This window comes from Mustela nigripes, chromosome 1 (genome assembly GCF_022355385.1).
Source record: "Mustela nigripes isolate SB6536 chromosome 1, MUSNIG.SB6536, whole genome shotgun sequence".
Lineage (NCBI taxonomy): Eukaryota > Metazoa > Chordata > Mammalia > Carnivora > Mustelidae > Mustela > Mustela nigripes.
Window position 1 is genome coordinate 209345397 of NC_081557.1, and position 26206 is coordinate 209371602.

Genomic DNA, 26206 nt, shown 5'->3' on the forward strand with positions numbered 1-26206 from the left:
AGGCATCACCTGGTTAACCTGGGCTGTTCCCCAGGCTCCCTCCAGGGCCAGGAATCCACCTAGAAACCAGTCAGTTAGTTCTTCTCCAGGACAGATCCTGCTTTCTGGAAGGAAGATCAGGTAATGTCCCAAATATCAAACAGCTGTAAAATGATGGAGCAAAACAAAGGATGCACACTAGGTGTTCCTAACTCTGAAACTCATGCTCTGTCTCACACAATGACAGAATAATAGCGCTACCTTTCCAACTGGCACAATAAAGCAAAGTAGATTGATTTTAAAATTAGTACACCCAAAATTTTCAATTAAAAACATTTTTTGTGTGTGTTTTTCATTATAAATATCTCTTACGAATTGGAGGTCTGCTCTTTTTTTATTTATTATAGTCATAGACATCAGGAACAGGATGAGTATTTTTTGTGGAATCAGATACACATTAGGATACCCTCAACTGACCACTTCACCCCTCTGGGTGCTCTACAAAAAGACAGCTGGACTCTAAGTTCTCTGCGGTGGGAACAAGTGTGACAACCATGGTCGCTTTGGTTCTATCTTCAGGCAATGGGGTGTAACACAATGGGTGGTATTTGGGGGTGGCCTTCGAGCATTCTGGTGCTGGGTGTCTTGTCCCCATCCTGGCGGCACTCCCATGCTGGGCAAGAACAAGTGGACTGCCCACAGAAAAAGCCAGTGCTATCGAAAAGACGCTCAGTGAACACAAACACGCACAACCTCGACCCTGGACTCTCTGGCTCGGCCTTGAAACCGGAAATGCCCTTCTCACGGGGTTTGCGGGAGCACCCTTCCTTCCTTCGCTAGGAGAGGGGAGATTGGGACTCACAGTGACGTCACAGTACTTACTGTCTGTTCATAGTTCTTGGCTCCCCGCAAATAAGAGGGATCTTCAGTTCAGCCTGTAGAAACAAAAAGTGAACTCGTTACTGAGCCAGACACATCATGTTTTAATTCTGGTGAACGCTACTGTCGTTTCTTGTTAAAATGGGACACAGGTGCCAGCTAAGAGGAAGTGATGGGGAGAGAATCAATCCAGGTTGATAATTGGTTTATTTCTGGAGCGGGGTGGGGGAGGGGACTTTTCCCTGACATGCTGTCCTCTTTCTGTCAGGATCCATCCTGTCTGCCCCGGGGAGCTGAGCACACACATCCTGAGTCTGGTTTTCCCTAGCGTGCAATTGTGTACTTCCCCTGGGCACCCAGGATGTGTTAGCCCCTGCTTGGAGGGGGGTGGGGGGGATGCTCTGCTCTGGGCGCCTGTGCTCATGCAGGAGAAGGAATGTTTCTCCTTTCCAAGCGTGACCTGCCATGAAATATTTATTGGGAAGCTTCAATTCTATAGCACTTTGCACAGAACACAACATTTTATTTGTGGCTTGTATTCACTCACATAGGAGAGATTATTAACTCCGTTTACCATATAAATTAGCCATAGAGACCCTGGGAGTATTCAGTAAGAGCTTTACATCAGTGATTACATTTAATCTACATAAAGGCCCTGGGGGTATGAAGGATATTGCCCATGGTATCAGTTGGAGTTCTAGCAAGAAACAGATAGCATGCTCAAATTGATAATTTGAGAAGTTTAATAAGAAGATGGTTTAAAGGTTATGAACAGGGGTGCCTGGGTGGCACAGTGGGTTAAGCCTCTGCCTTCCGCTCAGGGTCCTGGGATCCAGCCCCACATTGGGCTCTCTGCTCAGCAGGGAGCCTTCTTTCCCTTCTCTGCCTGCTACTATGCCTACTTATGATCTCTCTCTGTCAAATAAATAAATTAAAAAAAATTTTAAATGTATGAACAAGGTATGGGGAAACCATGAAGGAAAGTGAAGGGCCTGGGTGTGTTTTTGCCATGCTTGGGCCTGGAGGAGTCAGGGGAGCTAGCGGTCACTGGGACCCAGACAGGGGGCTAGTGGGAAGGGAACCAAGGCTTCCACAGTATGAGGGACACACAGGGAGGAAGTGTGGTGGGTGAGAAAACCCCATCTCACAATTCTCTTGGCCAGAATCTCCTGCTGCTGTCTCCCATTGGCCAAACTCAACAGGAACCCAAGGGTGAGGAGGCATTGTTGCAGTTTCTACCCATCAGCCTCCTGGGACTCCTGTCTGAGCATAGCAGGGTAGGGAGTGGACTTCAATGGTAAAAAAAAAATGAGGTTCAGGGAAGTTAACTTAAGTGCCCCAAATCACCCATGTGCAGGAGAAGTCTGAATGCATAGGACTTAAAAATGCCATTTCCTGGCCAGTTACCATATTACACCCCACTGAGCACTAGGCACTTCTAGATCATCCTGCCAGCCATCCGTTGGCATTTATGCATCCATCTATCCAACTGCTATATACTGAAAACTTACTTTGTGCAAATATTGTGCCCAAAAAGACATAGTCTCTGTCCTCAAGGCACTCCTAAAACTCAGTATCATATAGATTCTGCCTCTTTCTAGGATGGCTGTTATCTAAATGCTTTGTAAAAACAGTTGCATATGAAACAAAACCAATCCTCTATGCTTTGGAGTCCAGGGGAATCTTCACAAAAGAGAGAGTCCTTGAACTGAGTCTTGCAGAGTGAGTCTACCTTTTCTTAGCCCAGAAGTAGGGGAAGTGTGTTGGGCAAATGCAGTGACATGTGCAAAGATATGAAGATGTTAGAATACCCAGTGTTCCGGAGAGGCTTTATCCTGCTTGTCGGAACACGGGGGTCAGCAGCTTGAATGTTGATAGTACATGGGAAGGAGTCCACTGGGATTTGGATTGTTAGGGACCACGCATGACAAAGACTAGGCTTTGGACTTGAGCTGTATGTCCTGGACCAGTAAAGGCAGGAGAGTCATTGAAGAGCCAGACTAAGCTCCAGGTGTTCAGAAACCCTGTGTGTGACTTCACAGCTGTGTGCCCCACTTTCTGCTTCCAGTGAGTCGCTGCATGGAAAGGGGAGACAGCTGCTAGGTTCTCATCCACTGACAGTCCTCTCTGGATGTGGTGTGGTATATCTAGGGCTTGGCCTCTTTGAAAGTTGTCTCCTCCATGGAGGTGGGGAACAGGGCTTGAACCTTTACCCATATAACACAAACGATGTGAACCAAATACTGGAAAGGTCCTGCACTGAACGTTGAAGGATGCTGCTTGGTCCCAGCACTGCTGTTAACCGTCTGTGTGACCTTGTAGGAGCTGTCGGTGTCTCCTCATTTATAAATGCTAATGCATAAATCTTTCTTTTACTGTGCTGTTTTAACTATGAAATCAGTTGATGCATCTGAAAATGTTTTGCAAACAATACAACATTATGGAAAGATGCACAAGCAATCACTTGTATAACAAAGTCTGCAGATTGCTGTAACCTCAGCTATGTTACATTTGGGTTTCTAGGGTTATACTGACATTGATTTTTGGATATTAATATTTAGAGGAATTAAATTATTTGATTATGGTCACATAGGACAGATTTGCTCCCCCTTCCCCACTTCAGGACCACCCACCACTTAAATGTGTTGCTTAAACACTCCCTTCATTTTTTTTTTTTTATTTTTTTTTTAAAGATTTTATTTATTTGACAGAGAGAAATCACAAGTAGTCAGAGAGGCAGGCAGAGAGAGAGAGAGAGAAGCAGGCTCCCCGCTGAGCAGAGAGCCCGATGCGGGACTCGATCCCAGGACCCTGAGATCATGACCTGAGCCGAAGGCAGCGGCTTAACCCACTGAGCCACCCAGGCGCCCCATTTTTTTTTTTTAATTTCTTTTCAGCGTAACAGTATTCATTGTTTTTGCACAACACCCAGTGCTCCATGCAATCCGTGCCCTCCCTAATACCCAACACCTGGTTCCCCCAACCTCCCACCCCGTACCCCTTCAAAACCCTCAGGTTGTTTTTCAGAATCCATAGTCTCTCATGGTTCACCTCCCCTTCCAATTTCCCTCAACTCCCTTCTCTTCTCCATCTCCCCATGTCCTCCATGTTATTTGTTATGCTCCACAAATAACTGAAACCATATGATAATTGACTCTTTCTGCTTGACTTATTTCACTCAGCATAATCTCTTCCAGTTGTCCATGTTGATACAAAAGTTGGGTATTCATCCTTTCTGATGGAGGCATAATACTCCATAGTGTATATGGACCACATCTTCCTTATCCATTCCTCTGTTGAAGGGCATCTTGGTTCTTTCCACAGTCTGGCAACCGTGGTCATTGCTGCTATGAACTTTGGGGTACAGATGGCCCTTCTTTTCACTACATCTGTATCTTTGGGGTAAATATCTAGTAGTGCAATTGCCTTCATTTCTTTAAGTGCATCAGTTAGCAATGTTGAGATGGGATACAGGAAGATAATTTAAATGGAAGGATCATAGGGTGCAGGACAGTCCCCTCCAAGGGCTTACTGCTTCAGATCAGAGGCTTGGGGATGTGGCCCCAGGGAAGAAGCTGCTTTCCAGTCTCACCTGCCATCTTCTGTATATCCTTGAACAAGGATTTTTGAAGTACCTTGAACATGGTACTGAAGTGTTCTGCCTCAGTTTTCACCTGAAAAATGATCAGTTTGGCCAAATAGGTCTCTTTCAGCTCAAAGATTCTGTAATATAATCTGAGGACTTTAGAGGAGAGTGGGGTGAGGAGATAGGTTAGCTCTGTGATGGGTATCAAGGAGGGTATGCATTGCAAGGAGCACTGGGTGTTATATGCAAAAAATGAATCATGGAACACTACATGAAAAATTAATGATGTACAGTATGGTGACTAACACAACATAATAAAAATGAATATAAAAAAGATAGAAAGAATAGTTCTATTTAAAAAAACAAACAAACAAACTATAATTCTGTGGTGCCTGGGTGGCTCAGTCAGTTGAGAATCTGCCTTCAGCTCAGGGTCCTGGGATTAAGCCCCATGTTGGGCTCCTTGCTCAGTGGGGAGTCTGCTTCTACCTCTTTCTCTGTGCTCTCGCAAAGTTGGGCGAAATTGGAGGGGAAACGAACTATGAAAGACTGTTGACTCTGAGGAACTAACTGAGGGTTTTGGGGGTTTTGGAGGGGAGGGGGGTGGGAGGTTGGGTAAGCCTGGTGGTGGATATTGCAGAGGGCATGTATTGCATGGAGCACTGGGTGTGGTGCATATACAATGAATTCTGGAACACTGAAAAGAAATAATATAAAAAAAAATCCAAAAGAAAAAACCCTGTAATTCTTTCATATTTGGTGACAAAAAATAGTCTAAAAAAGTTGGATGTATGTTCTTATGTTTCTCCCATTTTACTGTCTTCTCTAATCAAGCTTCCTGCAGAGGCTTTGCTGAAGTCCTCACATGGAGGGCATCGGGAATGGACAGGGTAGGGGCTGGGGAGGAAACCTTTAACTTTTGCCATGTTCTTCAACCTTTGTAAATTATTTGATCTGTAACAGCTCGTGATTTAAAATCTTACTAAGTGTTCAGAAAAGATATAACTAGCAGCTTGCGAGAGATGTGAACGGCCTATTATATAAAAAGAATTTCAAAATGTCGTGAGAAGCATCCAAACTTTCTAGCATTTAAAAAGCAAAATTTGGGGTCTTAGGGACCCACAACAAAGTACAAGCCAACCAGGTGGTGGCATCAGCATGACGTAATGGGTGGCGCTTTCCAAGATAAGCCACTCTTTGCTTTATTCGGAGTGTCTAAGAGCTGCCCCAGAATGCTGTAGTTCTATCTGATCTCAGTCACTTTGAAAAGGATGTGGTGAGAATGAGGTGTGGTGAGCAGACAGAATTTCGTGTCCATAGGCTTTAGGAAAGTGGTACATTATCAAGGCTCTTCCCTTCCTGACATGTGTATGTAATGAACATCCAACGCCTATTATGTGTCCCTGCTCCACCCCAGGTAACCCCGTAGGTTCTGTATTATCATCATTATTTTAAACAAAACCAAACTGACATTCACGGAAGTTAAGTAATGGGCCCTACATTGCACGTACAATAAACTGCAAACCATCGCCCTTGATACTTTTTAGTAATACGTTGGGGCAACAATCTACCTGCTCTGAGACTCAGCTCGCTCATACATGATGTGGGGGTAACACAACAGGTATGGTAAGGCTCCTGTGAGGATTACAGGAAAGCTATCTAAGCTATCTAAGATATGGAAAGATAGGGATTGACGTTAACTTGAACTTTAAGATGAAACGTCCTGTATGACTTAGAGGCTTTCGTCTTCAAAATGAGAAGCACTTCCCTCTGCTCATGACCATGGGTGGGGCAAGTGGGTTCTCACAGTTCTCTGACCTTCAGAATTACCTGGGGAACTATTACAACTACTGAAGCCCCATAAAATCTGATCCAGTTGTCCTGGGGTGGAGCCCAGATACTGATATTTTTGAAAATGCCCCAGGTATTTTGAGGCGCAAGGCAGCAGAATGAAGTGGACGTGAGAGCTTCCCTTCTCAGCTCTCTGCCTGGGGCCACACACTGGCATTTTCTCATTCCTAAGTGAAGTACCAAAGGGTACATCCATCTGCCTCACTGTCCCCGGTTCATCCTAAATGGAAATTCAGCCATGCCACTGTTCATAACAACTCTATATGCTTGAAGTTATTTCTGTGTTAATTTTCAGTGAAATGTGTAAAGCAAACCCACCGCATCCAAACACTGACACCGCAGATAAGAGTGGGAAAGGCTTCGAATCTCACCAGGCAGTAATTCCTGTGTCAGATCTCACTATAGGCAATGAGTGAGGAAAACCCAGGCTCCCACGACTGTCGTTTGGGTTTGGGATTGTTCATGTATTCTGTGAGGTTCTGCTATGTGTTAAGCACCATCCATGGAGATATTAGGAATTAGAGACCACAGAACAAGGCCCTGTCTAGTAACACTGGTTTGTTTCTGTACGGCACTGAAAGCAACTATATTAAATATGTGTCTGTAAATAATAGAGGAATATATGGTGGTATTGGAACACAGAGGAAAGCATGCCCAGAGGGGTCCATGCACCTTCCTGGGGTCAGTGGAGGATTTCATTACTCGTTTCTCTACTGCTCCTTATGAGTTGTCCTGACTCCTTCTTGGGGCATGATAATGGAAGGGAGAGGAGACCCCTAGGCCATCATGGAGCTTCCAGGTCTAGAGATTGTCCAAGATAAAAGAGCAACCCAGAGATGCTATAAGGTCCAGCCAGGGAGAAAAATCACATGTGTTTGTACATTTATTTTATTTTTTTTTAAAACAAATTGGGGCATTTCCTTTAGTTTCTCTTCCTAGTTAGCCACAGAAACAAAGGCTAACCATGGCTTTTGTGATCAAAGAGAAGGCATGCTTAGGTACCATCTGTCAGTCACAGCAGGGTCCTTGGTGCAAATGGCACTGGTATGTCCAGAGCTGGCTCTGCGGTGGGAATGCTGGCAGAAGCACGTGGGATTCCCAAAAAGAGCTGCACTCTGCCTGTGGGGGCCCACAGTCAGGGAGGAACCTGGCAGGAGATCCTGGGGCCCTGGGGAGTCTGTGAGGACAGGCCACCTCTTTTCATGATCACTGTTTATTTCTCCAACAAGGAGAGATATCAACTGTATTAAACGTTAGATGCCAATGCAAATCTCCTCTTAAATGCCAACACGGTGCTATAATTGCCGGACCAATGTACCAGCTTCCAAAACCTAGGCAGGAGAAACAGAATACACTCTTAATTCATTTTGGCTTAGAGATCTGTGCTTTCATTTCGGTGACAGAATTCTCATGGGATTTACAGACATCTAAGGCTCTGAAACTCCTTGGGGTCCAAAATGAGTCCAGTTTGAGCAACATTGCTTTACCCTATGGTACCAACATTAAAAGGCAATCCATTGCTCTCAAGGGATACAGAGGGCCATATCAAAAAGAGGAGCACAGTATGGCTGGGAGCTGAGAGGAGTCCCTGCTCTAAGCATCCATTTTGGCCAAATAGCCACACGGTTTTGGAGGGATGGTCTCGGTTACTACATTCAATTAGCTTACTAAGTACTTTGTGGGTTGAAAAGCATTTTTTAAGAAGATAATGGATTTGATGGTTAAAGCACATAAATATTTCAGAAAACTATTAAAATAAAGAAAGCAAGGTCCTATAGATAGACTATAAGATTTGCTTAAGATTTCCAAAGAACGTACATTAGATTTGGGCTTTAAAACCAGAATGGCTGTTTCATCTGGGGTCTCAGTGAATATGTTAGGAAGGGAAGACTTGTTTTATAAATGGATTGGATTTTGGTGCGGATCTTAATCCGAAAATAATTAATACCCTTATGGTACCATAAGCAGTTTAAACAATTGGAAATATGTAAAGCAACAAATCACATTTCCTTGTTATCCTGGAGAACTCTTGTTCTCCACTGGGAATTCACCAGTGCTACCAAACTGAGCTTGCAAAGAGACATGTTATCATAAATACTTCTGCTGCATTTCACCTGATCTGAAATTAATATTTTATGAAGGAAAAACAATGCATTTATGGTGAAGATTTTTTTTTTGCTCTCAAATACTTCTCACTTATTCCTCAAAGATAAGGCTTATTATAAAAATGCTAGCCTCTTTATTTCAAAGTTTAAGAAACATCATGCCAGTAATGACTGTATCTGAATGGACACAGGAAATGGCTGAAAGCTAACTCTGAACTGGTGGGGAGGATATTAGAGATGGTCAGGAAGCTACGATGTAGCTCTGCAGCTGAAACTGGGTCAAGGCTGGAGGGGAGGGTCAGAATTAAGGTTTGATGCTTTTTTTCATTAAACCTTGAAAACAAGAAAGAATCCAGCACAAAGTGCATACAATACACATCTAGTTCTCTAAATAGTCACATCCAACAGATCCCAAATGACAGATGTCACTTGGAGTTGAGGCAGGGAATGAGGGGTCACTGTGTGAATATTTTGGGGACTAGGACCAAGGAATGTGCTCGTGTGTCTGTGCGTGCACATGTATGTCTGTCCATGCACACATGCATACGCTTTGAGTAAACATGTTGAAACATCTGACTTTTCAGATGCAGATGTTTATTGATTTGGTCACAGTTATACACGGCTTTCTTCTATTTCATACAAAAAATGAGAAAGTTACATCTTAGAGATGCTCAGACGTAGAGGAAGCTGTGTGCTGATTGGATTTATATTTCTGTACCTTGTCAGAACAATCAGCTACATTTAATTAAGTATAACATTTAATTTTATTGGATTTCCAACAAATGGAGGCATTTGAGTCAAATGGATTGTTATTATAGATTTTTTTTTGAGGAATATAGAAGACTGCTTTTCTAGTTTTTCTGCTATTAAGTATGGGCATATTATTTAAAAAAAAAAAAAGATTTTGCAACTGTCTTGGTAACAAGTAACCTCCCTTAAGTATCTCAAGGTAATGTGCACCTGCATCCATTTTTTTTTCTTATTTTAAATGATTTTGAAAACACCCTTAGTGATCTGATGCAAACTATAGATTTTAGAATATATCCCCATTGGTGCATTTTGTTTTCAAAACTCATATCTTTTTCTCTGCTGCAGAAAGTGTTCCCTTCCTTCCGTGGTAGGGTTTTTCTTTCCCCACTTTTTCTCATTTTGTAGTAAATAGCTTCTTGCTTTATCCTTTTTTTCACTCACTCATGCTGTTTCCTCACCACCCTCTCTTCCTTCTACCCTCGCTTCCTTCATCCTTCCCCTCCTCCTCCTCCTCCTTCTCTCCCATCCTTCCCTCTTCCTGCTCTCTTATCATCGAGGTAGTTTTACTGCTCAGATAAAACTAGACTGTAGCAAAAACAAAATGTAGATTATTGAGAGCTTAATCAGATGTTTTGGAGTGCTGGGTGTTATAATAAGAAATGAATCTTGGAACACTACATCAAAAACTAATGATGTGTTGTGTGGTGACTAAAATAACACAATAAAAATTAAAATCAGAAAAAAATAAAGGTTTTCCTGTTTATTTCAACCTGTTTGCATCTGGCTTTCATAAAATCAAGGCAGAAACACACTGAGTGGGGCTAGCACTTCCAGGCCCTTATCTGTCTGTCTGTCTATCTATCTATCTATCTATCTACCTACCTACCCATCTATCATCTCTCTGCCATTACCTGACACAATTTACAGGCTGGCCCTTGGATGGAGATTGGTCCAGGGACCCTACCTCCCCCATGGACATCTAAAGGTCCATAGTGAAAGCATTGTCATTCTTAAAATAGTCATTTATTAAGCATCAGCTATATGCTGGTCATTTTCTGAGGATCTGTTTCACAATAAAGTGGGTCTCAAAGAAGTTCGAGAGCATCTTTAAGCCCAAATACAGGACAAGAAAAGCCAGGTAATCTAATAGACACTGAACTGAGAGTAATGTAATCAGTAACAACAACAACAACAATAACAACAATAACAATAACACCATCTGCTGAATGCCAGAACCCTATGTAGGACACCCTGTTTACTTTAGATTCCATCCTCAGGCAACAATCCAAATGACCTAGATTTTTCAATATTGAACAATTCTGTCATTTTATTCAGCAAGAGCCCTCTTGAGCCAAATCTGTCTAGTGAACAAATGCACAGTATGGATTCAGATGAGGTCACTGCTTTCTTTGAAACTTCAAGTGCATTTAGAACTTAACCCCTGAATTGAGCTTCCTCCATATAATTAACTCTTTCTTCTCCCCCTTCTTTTATTCAGGATCACTGGCCCGGCAAGATAGGAAGCAGGTCTTTAAGACCCAGTGTGCTTAACCGTACAGAGCACTGTGCAACTTTGACTCTGTTTCTCCAGTCTGAAAAGGGGGATATAAACACTCACCCTCCCTTGCTCATAGGATGGGTTTGAAGACCAAATGGGATGATGGAAGTGAAAGTATCTTGTCAACTATAAATGGTTATGCGATCTAGTTCAACAGGTAACTATTGAGCAATTTCTAAAAGTATCAGTACTGTGAAGGACAGTAGGATTTCAAATTGGCAAGGAAAGTGTTTTAAAGAAATTTGTACCTTTTTTCAATAAGTCTTAATATTTTTAGAGGATTGGTACATTTGAGGAGTTGTAAGACACTTCCAAGGCTTTGAAAGATGAATGATTAAAATAAATATGAAAATGAGGAAATTAGCTTTCTGGAGAAATCACCTTAAAACAGGACTTCTTTAGGTCAAAACTCTTAAAGAAGGAAAGGAAGCCAAGGAACCTAATGGAGGTTTGCTTGAATACATATTAAGCTGATGATAACTGTGCTAAAAATGATAATATAGCCACTATCCTTTACTTTGCTCTTAATAATTGCCTTGCACTATAATAAGTAATTTTTTATGTACTGCGTCACATTCTTGCCCACACATCCAGAAGGTGAGTATTGCAATTCCATCTTTTAAAGGATGACTTGGGATTCTGAGAGATTAAATAAGCTGTTGAAAGCATTCTGCTAGGTAGTAACAGTCTGAACCTAAACCCAGGTTCTTTCTTTCTCAAAGAATAGGTGGAGTCAAGTAGTAGGAAGATCTTGGGAACAGAAGTAAGAGTTTGGGGTTGGAAAGTGTTCTTATGGGGAATTCCCATAGAGGTAGAGCTGGTCAGGAGATCCCCGGACATGCCCAGGACTAAGGGGGACTTGAGCTATGAACATCCATAGGAGTTATGGGGCAGAGTGGCTCTCAGGTGCCTATCAAGACATCAGACTATCGATAGTTCAGGGAGTCCAGAGAGTGTAATGACACAGCTCTGACTTTCTTTGCATGAAGTTACCTCCCTACATTAATTTGGTTTCCTGGATAGATTTGCCTATTGGAAAGGAACTTATAACCTAAGTCACTTTTAACACTTCACAATCACAGAAGATAGATACATGGACCAGAATGCCAGAATGAGATAATACTGCTGAGTCCTATCAACTTTGAAAGCCTTAGATGAAATCTGCAAAACCCATGATTAAATATGGGTCCACCAGAACCCCACAAAAGCTTAACTCTCTCAGAGGTTGGGTCTGGGCCTTAGGCACCCCTCATATTTACCTCACACTAAATTCAACAGAAAACCCACCACAATGGAAGACTGTGTCTTCAAACACATGGATATGGAATTTCCATGTCATGTTCAGATCTTCTGACTCCTCTTGGTTTAGGTGGTGGGTAACTATGCACAGTGTCATGTCAGCATGGTGAACTTCTATTTATTATGCTTAAGTGTTTGGGAAATAGTCCTTCAATTAGCATCACCAATGAGATAAAATAACCAAACTCATATACCAATTTGCTATTGCTTGTGGTCTATCTGAGACATCAGAAAATGCTGTTGTTTAGTTTGAAAGAAAATGATGTTATGATCATGACCCTGAACACATCCAGCAGAGCACTGAGGAAGCCTCACAGGAGCTTGGGACTCAGGAATACCCAGGTCCCCTTTTTGGCTTTACCTCTTATTCACTGTGTAAAGTGGACAGTGTAGGGAATCTCTCAGAACACCAGCATTCTTTTGTACAGAGTAAGACTAAATATACCTACTAAAAAAAGAGAGTGAACCATGATGATGATTTCCAATGTATCCCATCCACAAAATAACAAATGAAACAAAAACCACAAAGTATATTTCCATAATGACTTTTTCACAGTTCTGTTTTCCATGGTAATTTTTCTTTCTTAAGTTACTGATACTGAACTTTAGCCATATCTTTTCAGACTTACTGATAATTCACCTTGCAACATCACTGGACATTTTGTTTCATCAGTAAAAACCTTCAACCTAATTTAGATTCAAGTACTTATCTCGGTTTAATGCTGTAACCCCTTAGAGCCCTGTATCTTTCTCACACTAGAATGGGTAGGTATAGCCTGGAGGAACTCTTCAGAACTCGGGTCTTGGTACACCATGGCAATTGTCTACAATGTTGTCTATAACTGCTTTTTTTTTTTTTATAAGATTTTATTTATGTATTTGACAGGCAGAGATCACAAGTAGGCAGAGAGGCAAGCAGAGAGAGAGAGGAGAAAGCAGGCTCCCCGCTGAGCAGAGAGCCCGATGCGGGGCTCGATCCCAGGACCCTGAGATCATGACCTGAGCTGAAGGCAGAGGCTCAACCCACTGAGCCACCCAGGTGCCCCTATAACTGCTTTTTTAAAAAAAATATTATTGAATTATAGTTGACATATGAATATAAGTGCTTTATGTAGTGGTGTTCATAAAAAGATGCTTCTAGAGTGAGCTCTGCTACTCACTGTTTGACCTTGGCAGTGGTACCTCTCAGCTGCCACTTGTCTATTTCCTGAACGTGATTTCTGTGTCAGACACCATATGTATGCTCTCATCTTCACAAACTTACAAAGTGTATTATTTTACCCAGTTTTGAGTTACAACACATCATCAACAGCTGACTGAAGCTCAGAGAGGTTAAGTCACTTACCCAAAGACACACAAGTCACACATCACATTCACATACAGTGTTGACTGACCTCAAAGCACCTTCTTTTTCTATTTCACCATATTGTACAACCACATCAACTTCCCAGAGCCTCAGTGGCAACATCTCTTAAATGACCTGGTGTCACCCTGCCCACTTAGTAAAGGCTGCTTGTACAAGACTATGCAACTGTGATATCACATGCAACTGTGATATATTACTATTGTTTAATGAGATTATTAAAATAAAATATTCATAAATTCATCCATATTAATAATTCCATGGTAATCATGGGAATGTTTTAAGAGTAAGGTCAGCACTGATTTGGGGTAAGGAAAGTAATGGTGAGTAAGTTGACATTTATTGAGTGCTTACTAAGTGCTAAATATGTGCCATATTTCATTTAGTATAAATAGTATATTATTGAAGCTAAAAAGTTGTCAGTGCAAGTGTTATGTGATCTTGGTCCATTATAAAGATGCAGGAATTGAGGATTGGTCCAAGTGGCAAGAATTTGGATCCTGACCAACTCGTCAGATGTTAAATCCCACAGTCTTTCCAGGACAGAACCTGACTCAAGGCAAAGTGAGCTAGAAATATGGTCTCCTGATGCTAAGGCCAGCGCTGGCCAGATGGTACAGAAAAGGATAATCTTTGGTTTTAGAATGGTCTTGTTCATGGAGTTGTCTAAGTGGGCTCCTTGGAGAGAAGAAGAGAAATATCACCATTAAATATTTCTAACACTGCTCCAGGAACGGCTTTAAGATGAACCCCAGGAAGCTGCCAAGAAACATCATTCTTATCAGTCAGCTCAGGTGAAGTCAGGGTACTTCTGAATTCTCCTATGGCATTAGTAGCTGGGCAACCTTGAACATTTACTTGGACCACTCAAGTTCCTCTGTAAATGGGGGAAAATACTAACCTAGCTCAAAAGGTTGGGTGTGAGGATCAAGAGAGTTAATACCTACAGATTGGCCAGCAAGAGATGGAGCTGTAAATGCTAAAAAGCATTTCCTGCTTCTCTGGGGCACATTTTATCTTGAGTTTCTCAGAGGTTTTCTGAAGTACTGTCATTTTTCTGGCAGACCTCCAACTGACCTGGTCTATAGGCCTTCCTGAGATTTGAAATAACCATTCCCTGTGGTTTGAGGGCCCCCCAGGAAACCAATGGAGAAACATCATTGAGGGTCTATGCTACAATAGAACAAAGAGGATAATCAAATAAGTAACACTTGCACACAATTAAAAAAAATCATTATTGATAAAGTGCAGCCATGTCAGTATCTTTTAAAGCAGACAGACTTTGAGGACACCAACTCTCTTTTCTATCTCACTCACTGATGTCTTATTTGTTCTTTCCAAGAAACACCTGGCAGAGATGCCTCCCGGCATCTTGGAGGGTGAACACTGTACCCACCTTCACTCTTACTCTTAGGCTCCTCACCTCTGTGAGTGGAAGGATGGTTGGCATGATTACAAAGTCACACCAAACCAGAAAGGAAATTATTTCAATTTAGAACATTAAAAAAAGAAACATATATCCACAGGGGCTCCAGGAGTTAACTTCTGCTTTCAATGACCTACTTTGAATTGTGTCTGCCTTTCTAGGGGGCTGTCCTAATGAAGGTCAGCCAAGAAAGCCAGCAACCAGGCTGGCCTTTAGGTTTTAGTAGCAAACAGTCAGGGGTTCTAAGCTCCAGAATGAGAAGATTGAAAACATCTAGTCTTTAAATTTTTAATTGGTACATATCTTGATTTTTTTCTTCCAGCAGAATGAAGGATTCTTTAAAAACTGAGTTAAGGGAGCTGGCTTTCTTTATGCCATTCAATGCTTTATAGAAGGCCCAGCACTGAATGTTATAAAAACAATTTTTGCTTGGTGTCAGCTCTTTCCTAATGATCCTTTATGCCAGTGAGATGCCCATTCAGTTGGAGCTGGCCTCCTTAGTTTACCTGAAGAGCCGTGGAGGTGCACAAGGTCCCGTGCTGAGATGTTGGTCTCCTGTGAGGGGCCACCGTGGCAGCATTGCAGAAAACTCTGGGAGCCAGTAATCCGTAATGCAATGAGGTGAATTATTCTCAATTCTAAGCAGTGTCCTTTAGCAGAAAGCCCCTCCTAGGTCCGTTTTAGGTTTGGTTTCCTGTGAAATGTGACCACAGATTAGGGTGGTAGGACCTGTGTGTGAGTAGGACTTCCTCTTCAGTTGAAACAAAGCACGTGAAGCCATTGAGGCTGAAGTCTTCTGACCCAAAAGGGTGTCCTTAAAGACACATGGAGTCCCTGAGTGGCCCATCACATTTATAGAACACACTAAAATGGATTTCTGAGCAACATTCAAGCATCAAATATGGGTTTTTCTGGTCTTGTTTCACTTGTGCACTGAATACTGATTATCTTATGACTTGATGTTGCCAGTGGCTCCCTGAGACCACACAAGACACATGGACCAGATCCTTCAGGTGTGATGGAGAGAACATGGGGTCTGGAAAGAGAAATGCCTGGCTCTTACTTCTGTTGTGCTAATTGTTAGTTGGTGATCTTGGACAAGGTGCAGTTTCTCAGTTAGCTTCCATGTCTATGATCAAGGGATAATAATATCTGTATTTTAGAGCTGTTCCAAGAAATGAACAAAATAATGTAAGTTAGGACATGTAGCAAGGTTTGGGGCACATATTGGACACTTAGGACATTTAATTTCTCTCTGCCTTACTTTTGGTTTATTTAAGCTGGCAGCAAGTTCTTTCAAGTGCCTGCTGTAATCCAGCACATTGCTTGCATCCTGCAGAGTGTCCTGTACTGTGCTTGGCATCTATTAATATCGGTCTCTTACTTTTCCCTGGGACCCTCTTTCGGTGCCACTAAAGCATAATATGAGACCTCCAGAAACACTACGTGATGGATGAGTGATCCACTACATCTGTGAATAAAGGATGTAGTGTATGGGCTGAGCTGAGCTTCCTCTGGGTCTGAAAGGAACAATGCTTGACACAGTGAGTTTGTCAAGATTTCACTCTCTGGCTAGTCCACCTAGGGTATGAAGACCTTGGGTAGATTGTATGGAAGAATCACAGGGAAAACAAACAGACAAACAAATAAACACAAAAAAACCAGAAAGCAAGACTTTCGAGACCTAATTATGTTCAAGTTAGTTAGTTCCTGGGATGGAGGAAAAGAAAGCTTTTCCTGGCTCTTGTAGGCCCTGCAGGGAGGCAGAACTGCAAGACTGTTGGGCCTTGGAATTACTCTAGCTTTGTTGGGTCTTGGAATTACTCTAGCTTTGTTGGGCCTTGGAATTACTCTAGTTTTAATTGAATGACTTCCAGCAAGTTATCTAACTTAACTGATTCTTTCATTTCTCTCCTTTTCAAAAAAAAAATAAATTTAATTTTATATTTTTACTGAGGTATAGTTGACATACAATGTTACATTAGTTTCAGGTGTATAATATAGTAATTTAGCAGTTGTATACATCATGTGGTGCTCTCCATGATTAGTGTAGTTACCATCTGTCACCATACAAAGTTATTACAATATTATTGACTATATTCCTTATGCTGTACTTTTTATTTCAGTGACTTATTCCTTTTATAATTGGAAGTTTGTACCTCTTAATCCCCTTCACCTATTTCATCCTTCCCTCCCACCCATCCCCTCTGGTAACCGTCAGTTTGTTCTCTGTACAAGTCTTTGTTTTGTTGTGTTTTTGTTCATTTGTTTTGGTTTTTAGATTCTGCATATAAGTGAAATCATGGTATTTGTCTCTCTTTGTCTGACTTATTTCACTTAGAGTAACAGTCTCTAGGTCTATCTACATTGTCACAAATGGCAAGACCTCATCCCTTATGGCTGAGTAATATTCCATTTCTTACCTTTAAAAAGGAGTGTGACACCACTAACCTCATAGCATTTCCAGTGCACAAAATGATAAATTTACCTCATAAATGGAGGTAGAGGAGAAAGTGTAACCACATATCAATAACCTGGAGCCCTTTCAAAGAATTATCTAAATATTTTTTCAACTTGAATTTAATGCACATAAGGAGAAACCAAAATTCTTATCTATACTTTAAAAATTATTGCCTTATTTATTTTTCCCTTTCTTCTCTGCTTGACTTATTTCGCTTAGCATAATCTCATCCAGATCCATCCATGTCGATGCAAATGGTGGGTATTCATACTTTCTGATGGTTGAGTAATATTCCATTTTGTATATGAACCATATCTTCTTCTTCTTCTTCTTCTTTTTTTTTAGTTAAACATTTAATTTTTTATTTCGGCTCAGGTCATGACCTCAGCATCTTGGGATTAAGCCCCTCATTGGGTTCTATATCCGGTGTATATTCTGCTTGAGATTCTTTTTTTTTTTTTCAGCATAACAGTATTCATTATTTTTGTACCACACCCAGTGCTCCATGCAATCCATGCCTTCTATAATACCCACCACCTGGTACCCCAACCTCCCACCCCCCACCACTTCAAACCCCTCAGATTGTTTTTCAGAGTCCATAGTCTCTCATGTGAACCATATCTTCTTTATCCATTCATCTGTTGAAGGGCATCTCAGCTTCTTCCACAGGTTGGCTATTGTGGACATTGCTGCTATGAACTTTGGGGTGCATGTGGACCTTCTTTTCACTGCACCCGTACCTTTGGGGTATATACCCAGTAGTGTAATGAAGGTGGGGGAATCAGAGGAGGAGATGAACCATAAGAGACTATGGACTACAGGAAAAAAACCCTGAAGGTTTCAGAGGGGAGCGGGGTGACGGGATGAGTTAGCCTGGTGATGGGTATTAAGGAGGATTGTATTGAGCACTGGGTGTTATATGCAAACAATGAGTCATGGAACACTACATCAAAAACTAATATGTATTGTATAGTGACTAACATAACATAATAAAATTTTAAAAATTGTCTTATTTAAACAATTTTTATTTTGGAGTAATTACGGACTCACAAGCAATTGCCAAAATCACATAGAGAGATCCCATGGAGTACATGTCACCCACTTTTCCCTGGAGAACCTGATTTCTTATGAATAAACATTCTACACAGAAGCATTCACTTTTCTGTAAAGCTGAGATGATGTGTTGGAAAAGAAAGAAAAATAAAAGATGATAAAGCCTGGCTTAACCACTTTCTTGTTGTTCTTGCTCTCTCACTGGTTTTCTTTTAAGATTTTTTTGAACAAAATAAATTTAGGTGATTAAAAAAAAAAAAAAATCCTGGTCCTGGGTCAACATCCTAATACTAGGTGATATTTGGTGTCCCCCTTTTGGAGGGTGGTGATTGCCAAATTCAGGGTCCTGTCACACAGCTGGCCTCAAGATGGTGTCAAGGCCTGGGTTTGACTTGCAGCTTGTACATATATCCATAAACCCCAAAACACAAGAGAGGCTGTTCAAGACCATCATGGAAGGTGTGTGTTTGTTTTATAAATTCCCAGTTGAAGGTACTGTCTCTTGTAATGGATCAAAATCCATGTGCTTTTCACGAATTATAAAAGAGCTCCTATGAGAACCTAGGTTAATTGCCACAAGCATTTCTGATTTCTTATAGCTTAGCACCTGTTTGTATCTGGGCCTTCGGTAGTTTGATTCTGGGCCCCTGAAATGGGCTCACCTCATGCTAATGGTCTTTTATAACATGTCTCCTCTAGGAAGCATGTTATGAGCCTCTCTCCATTAGCTATGGTCTCTCTAACACATCACATGAGCACTCTGGAAAGAGGAATCTTGGTGTGAGTGTGAGTTGAGTTCTGTGCTGTGTTTTAGAGGCACAGTGTCAACTGGGTCTATGTCCCCATTTGGGCCATTTTTATGACTGCCAAGAAGTAGCTTCCTAGGAAAAACCTCAACTTAAACATAATTGATATTCAAACTCATCCAATGTCTGGGTAGTAACAGCTGGTGGGGTTGTTCCCATAGAAGTCCATTCTCTCCAGAAAGGACCTTCAGGCATCCCTGGCTTCCTAGGCTGACTACCCTAACACAACCAATAGGAAGGCAAACCCCAACATAGGTAGACCTGGGGCTCAGTGTAAGAGCTCTCAACCTCACAGGTGAGAACTCAAGGGCCATTATGAGCATAACAAGGTTTCTGACTTTGGCTTGATTTTTTAGCCAAGTTTTGTTACATTCATGCCTAACTTCTTTGGAAGTCACAGGGTGGGAGTGACAAGTAAATGACAAGTCACAGGGTGGAAGTGACAAGTAAATGTATAAAGAAAGAGCTTTTCCCTTAAATCTCTACTGATGTTCCTTGGATTCCTTTAATTCTTAATTCACAGAAATGTTAGTTTGTTTATCCATTAATGAAGATCTATTAAACACAAATTCAGTGCTTAGTTCACACTACTTTTCCTCAGAAGAGCCTCATGGGGCTAACATTAAGTAAGACCTCATTGTTCTAGGCATTTTGCATAAATCCATAATTTAATTATCACAATAATGCTTCTATGTTGGCATCATTATTATTATTATCCATGTGAAAGAGCAGAGACTCAGCATCACCACACTGGTGATAGAGTCATCTATCCCCACTGCCTCCACAGGTTCCCTTCCAGCTTTGGCATCACGAGGGCTCCAGAACACTAGTGTCTCTCTCCTACCAAGGCCATGGAAACTAGTAGCAGCAGAGGCTCCTGTACCTGGTGAAATGCCAGTAAGAAAGAAATATGTAAGTGGAAGTGGCAGCTCAATGAGGGAATGATACATGATAACAGGACAGAGAGTGGCCAGGAATGTATGGAGTAGAGAGTTTCTTCATATGAGGCAGTGTGAGGTAGAATCTCTGCAGGGATGACATTTGAGCTGAGGCCTGAGTGAGGAAAAGTACTCAGCCAGATATAAGTTTGGAGGGAAGGGATTTCTGAGTTGAGATAACCTCATAAGAATTTGTTGAGGAACAGATGAGCTTTGGGGGACAAACTTCACATGCCTCATTAAATCATAAATTCCTTGAGGGTGGCTGCAGTTGTTTCTCATCTTGGAATCCTTTGCAATAACAAGAACCCATGGTGTATCACCCAGCAATTGGATGAGCGGAATCGGCTGTAGATGACATCTCTCATTTTCAAATGAGGAAGTAGAGGAAACTTGACTGATCACCAAGGTGAGTCATGGGAAGAACGAAGACAGTGGCACAAGTTCCACCTTCTCAGCTAAATTTCTTTCCAGGCTTGCACAGCTTTGTCTCCTGATTCTACATTTAAATGACAGCCACAGTTAGCCATTTATCTTGAGCAAACCTTGTTTAGACAAATCTGGTAAGGAGTGGTGACATCATCCACACACATACAAATCTGCTAGGGGTTGTTTGCCAAACAGTTTTGCCGGGGGTTAAAACACTGTGGTATTTTTAAATCATGCAGGCAAAATCACTCCTTCTCTGTGCAGGAGCTGAATCATTGCCAGGGTTGCTAAATTGGCAGGGCAAAGGGCCCTACACCATCTGTCCTCACATTGGTTGAATTTAGGTCTTGAAGTGAGAATCGGATTAAGAAAAAAGAAAACATCATGAACAGTACAGAACAATCCTTGATAGGTTTTGCTTAGCACGTGGTATAAACCATGGTTAGGGGAGACAGTGGAGCAAGGCAAGACTTAGAATAGAAGAGAAGAAGGAGGCAAAGCTTAACACCAAAAATGGAATTCGACCTTTGGCTTTTAAATGGAGTCAAGGCTTTCAGCCTCTCATTCTCTCTCTCTGTCTTTTTCTTAATTTTTTTTCTTTTCTAGAAGGAAGGAGAAGGAAACTAAAATTGCTTTTCTGTCTTTAAGACAAATAAGAATAACCATAGCTGTCATAAGTAGGATAATTACAATTTTTAGATTCTTTTCCTTTTTAAAAAGAAAAACAAATTTATTTATTTCAGAGAAAGCAAGAGAGATCAGGGGAGGGTCAGAGGTAGAGAATCTGTAAGCAGACACCCTGCTGAGTGTGGATTCCCCATTCAGGGCTCTATCCCAAGACCCTGAGATCATGACCTGAGCCAAAATCTAGAACTGGATGCTTAACGGACTGAGCCACCCAGGCACCCTGCTTTTCTGAGCGTTTTCTTCATTTACATCTTAGTCTGTAATTCACCTACCACTCAGCATAAATTTTGGAGATTCAAAGCAGTTAAGTTACAAGTATTGCCTGGATCTTGCAGCTGGGAAACCTGGCAAGGACAAACCTGGGTCTCTAACCCTCAAGCCTCTTGCCCCAGTCAGTAATGTATCTTTCTTTAAAAGGGGGACACAGAAGCTCAATGAAGTGAAAATTAGGGGCTGAGTCCACTGTCAACAGTTGTGAAGTTGGCAGTCCTGTGACTTGGATCATTTTAAGGCTGGAGTTATACAGTCCATGCTGCCATCCCTGTGCTGGGAACCTTCTATGACTTAGGGGTTTTCTAAGGAACAGTAGGAACATGGTTCCTTAATGATCATACATCAAAAATACTAAAGTATTTTATAGGAGCCATGGGAAGACTAGTGTCTTTGTTAGTTTGGGCTGCTGTAACAAAGTGCCATAGACTGGGGGTGCTTATCAACAACAGAAACTTATTCCTCACATTCTGGGAGGCTGGGAGTCCTAGATCAGGGCTCCAGAATGGTTAGGATCTAGTGAGAGCTGTCTTTCAGTTGTAGACTGCCAGCTTCTGGCTGTATTCTCACAGCAGAGAGAGGGTACAAGCCCTCTAGTGACTCTTACAAGAGCACTGATTCATTCCTGGTTCCCCTCACCCACATGACCTAATCTTGTCCTAATCACATCCCAAAGGGGCCATCTACTTGTACTATCGCACTGGGGTGGAGGGTAGGATTTAAACGTATGAATTTTGAGGGGACACAAACATTCAGTCCATTCCAAATATGATCCTAAGAAGAATTTTGTAGGAATGAAATAATTCTATAGTACTTTAGAGAGAGAACAAAGAGGGTGTTCCTCTACAGTGGGGTTTCTCCCTTTTGGAATCTGCCATAGCGAAGATCCCTGGGCACAGAGTAGATTCTCAATGATACAGACTCCATGCATCCTGGCCTTGGTCTGTGTTCTTTAAGCTCTGTTCTGGCACCTGAAATAGTACTTATGCAGCCTGTAGATTAGCAGAAAGACAAAGAAATTAAAGTGTTAAATAGGTTTGATGCCAAATAACTTGAATACTAAGCTTCCACAAGGTTAGTACTAGGTTTTAGATGAAAACATGTCTTCTCTACTGAGCAATTGCTCAATATGGATTGAATATACTATAATCAATCAATTAGGTGATGGGATTTTCGTAATAGTCCTGTGAGTGTATATGTACTAGAATTTCAGTTGGGAAGTAGAACCAGTTCTGGGGTATCAAAGAAGCTGTTGGGTTGCAAAGCTGCTGCTTTATTTGGTTCTTCTTGAGCTTGGTCTATCGTAGCAATGGGTGTGAAAGGGAGGAGCATGTGTAAGAAGCAATGTGATAGGGATTCTGATGGTGTGGATGGAAGAGAAGACTCGGGAGTGAAGGTTAGAAATAATTAAAGAATGGATTTCTTTAGTGATGTTTTGATTTTAGAGTCTGCTGGGGGTTAAACTGTGTCCTCCCTATAGAGATATGTTGTAATTATAACCTAAGTATATCAGAATGAAAGCTTTTTTAGAAATGGGTTCTTTGTAGATGCAACCAATTTAAGATGAGTTCCTTTAGGTGTTCCTAGCCAAGATGACTGGTGTTCTTGTAACAAGAGGATAGACACACAGAAAGGGGAATGCCTTGTTAAGATTCAGCCATGTGGCACCTGGGTGGCTCAGTGGGTTAAAGCCTCTGCCTTCGGCCCAGGTCATGATCCCAGCATCCTGGGATGGAGCCCCACATTGGGCTCTCTGCTCAGCGGGGAGCCTGCTTCCTCCTCTCTGCCTGCTTCTCTGCCTACTTGTGATCTCCATCTGTAAAAAAAATAAATAAATAAATAAATAAAAATAAAGACTCGGCCATGCACTGGGAGAAGATGACCATATGAAGATGAAAGGAATGATCTGAGTGATGTGGCCACAAGCCAAGGAAGCCTGGGCCAGTAGAAGCTGGGAGAAGGAAGGAAGAATCCTACGCTATAAGTTTTGGAGGGAGCAAAGTCTTACTGACACCCTGATGGAAGACTTCTGACCTCCAGAACTGAAAGAGAAGACATATAGTGATTGTAAGCCACCTAGTTTGTGGTACATGTTATAGCACCCCTAGGAAACTAATGTAGAGATATACATTTATAACTTTAAAACACCCTTATTTCAAGAACTTGCATAATCAGTTCCAAACCCCATTTATCCTCACTGAAACAAAGTTTTTATAATTTGATTTAAATAAATGATCTGAGGTTTTTAAGGAATGCAAATATGATAGATCATGTTCATGTGTTGTAGTGAGAAGTCCATGGCTTTAAATGCAGGTGGTCAGAGATCCTGTGTAGTACTAGCAGTTGTAATTTCTCTTTAATTAGTGCCTGAGATAATGTATTCAAGTCTTCTAAGCCTTTCAACAGAAAGACTGCCCTGTCTTGGTGTACCAGCTCCTCTAGTCTTTGTTCTTGGTTATGAGGGATGTGGGGAAACCATCACTGAACTATCCTCCAGGACCCTACAGTTGCCACATCAGCATAAATACCAACAGCACAAATACAGTGCAATAAAACTTCTTTTGCTGATTGTGCAAGATTCCCAAATTCTATTTAACTTCTATCCAACCAGGTGGGACTGAGTGTGGGACTTCAGCTTACATTAACACCACCAGACTACAACTTGGACAAGAAGGTGAAGAATATGTTCACTCACACTGGTTGGATACCTGTATATCCCCAGGTACTATGTGTATGCTGTTTTGGGTAAGTATTGGTACAGCTTCTCAAGGTGGACATCATCCAGGCTTGCCCTAACTCACACCTGACTGACTTGAAACCTCTACTTACTATGCTTTTCCTTCCAGACTAAACTCCATGTCCTGCCCATGCCTGCTTCTGTTTATGCCCCTGCTGACCCTGCAGGGCCTTCTGAATCTTATTGCAACAGAAGTAAGAGATAAGAAGAAGGAATGAGGTCCTTCCCCCAAGTCACATACTCAAGGCTCTCTTCCATCTCCCTCCCAGTCTGGTCCAAGGCCACTTTCCAGGCATGTGGTTTTCCAGTCCATCTTGTCTGAAATGGAGATGCATGTGGTGAGAAGAGGGGTGTTTCCAGCTCTGAGTTTAATTTGATAGCCCACAGAGTTCATTCACCCTGGCTGTCTTTGAGGACTTCATTTTGTCCTGGTCCGTAGACATTCTTCCCCTGTTAGATGGAGTAAGGAAGAAGTTGACCATGGACTCTGTATCAGACGGCTTTAATGTGACACCACAGGTCCTTTTGGCCATCTGTCAGGACCCAGCTCTGGCTACAGTCGTATTCTATGTGAGCTTCATCAGCCACCTCTGCTGCACCTATTCCACATCTACTTCACAAAATGAATACCAGCACCCAGTCTGGTATTCATTACTTGAGCCTCTTACCTCCAGTGCTGAGCACCTCACTTGCCACAGAAGCATGAGGTACTGCAGTGCTCACTTAAACCTATGCAGAACCCAAATGGAAGCACACGGAGTTAAAATACCTAGGGAATATTGGGAAATATAAGCTGGAAGATAAGCTTTTCCCTTTCATTCTCCAAAAAGGACTGTCTAGGACTCAATAGTTTTTGAGGGCCCTAGGACGATACTATCATGTGAGAGAGGGATGGAACACTTACTTGGGCATGATAAAAAATGCTCAGCTAGCTCAGTGTCACTTATTACACTGGGTCTCCCTCCTAATCTATCATATTCCCATGTGCCTTCATTCCAGCTTCTCTAGGGTCAAATTTTCTAGTGAAGACCCCAACCATTAATGCTTTAAGCTCTGTTTTCTGGGGAACAAAGTTAAGGCAAATTTCCCCTATGATTGATTTTATAGTGTTTTCTCTGAGTCACTTGGGAGGCTTGTTAAAAATGCAGATTCCAGGGACCCATACTATGATTAGAATCTCTGAGTTTTAGGTATAGTGCTGTGCATTCTAAACAAACTTTCCTGGTGACTCTCATGTACATCAGAATCTGAAAACTAGTGTTACAGTGTAGGATAAACTGAGAAAGAAGGGCAAAGTATGTGTCCTTGACATCCTATTTGCCTGTAACTACTGAGAAATATTAGCTATGGCTTGCAAACCCTCCTTTCATCTCCCAAACTATGACACATTTCCTGCCACAAGTGAATGATTCCAGACATATGTGATTGCAAAAGAAATATTAAAGCCCATTCAAGAAAAATCAGTTTCCACCAGCATTTTTCCAAGTGATGGAAAAAACAATACTAAAATTTGTATGGAGCCAGAAGAGACCCCTAGTTTGCTAAGGAAATGTTGAAAAAGAAAAAAAAAAAACTGGGGGCATCATGTTGCCTTATTTTAAGCTTTACTACAAAGCTGTGATCACCAAGACAGCATGGTACCTACACAAAAACAGACACATAGACCAGTGGAACAGAGTAGAGAGCCCAGATATGGACCCTTAACTTTAATATAATCTTCAACAAAGCAGAAAAAATTATACAGTGGAAAAAACACAGTCTCTTCAATAAATGGGGCTGGAAAAATTGGACAGCTATGTGTAGAAGAATGAAACTCAACCATTCTCTTACACCATACACAAAGATAAACTAAAAATGGATAAAAGACCTCAACATGAGGAAGGAATCTATCAAAATCCTAGAGGAGAACATAGGCAGTAACATCTTTGACATTGGCCACAGCAACTTCTTTTAAGACATGTCTACAAATGCAAAGGAAACAAAAGCGAAAATGAACTTTTGGGACTTCATCAAGATTAAAGCTTCTGGA

General features: G+C 41.6%; 1 protein-coding gene across 1 annotated transcript in view; it reads right to left on the minus strand.

The window, feature by feature from the left end:
- The window catches only part of CLNK (cytokine dependent hematopoietic cell linker), a 168876-nt gene extending 153319 nt beyond the window's left edge, over positions 1-15557 (minus strand). Inside the window, exons 1-2 of the mRNA XM_059380988.1 lie at positions 15303-15557; positions 862-914 (exon numbers count right to left, since the gene is read on the minus strand). Coding sequence (XP_059236971.1) covers positions 862-872 — 11 coding nt within the window. The 5' untranslated portion in view covers positions 873-914; positions 15303-15557. The remainder of the gene's footprint in view (positions 1-861; positions 915-15302) is intronic.
- Positions 15558-26206: the final 10649 nt, after the last annotated feature.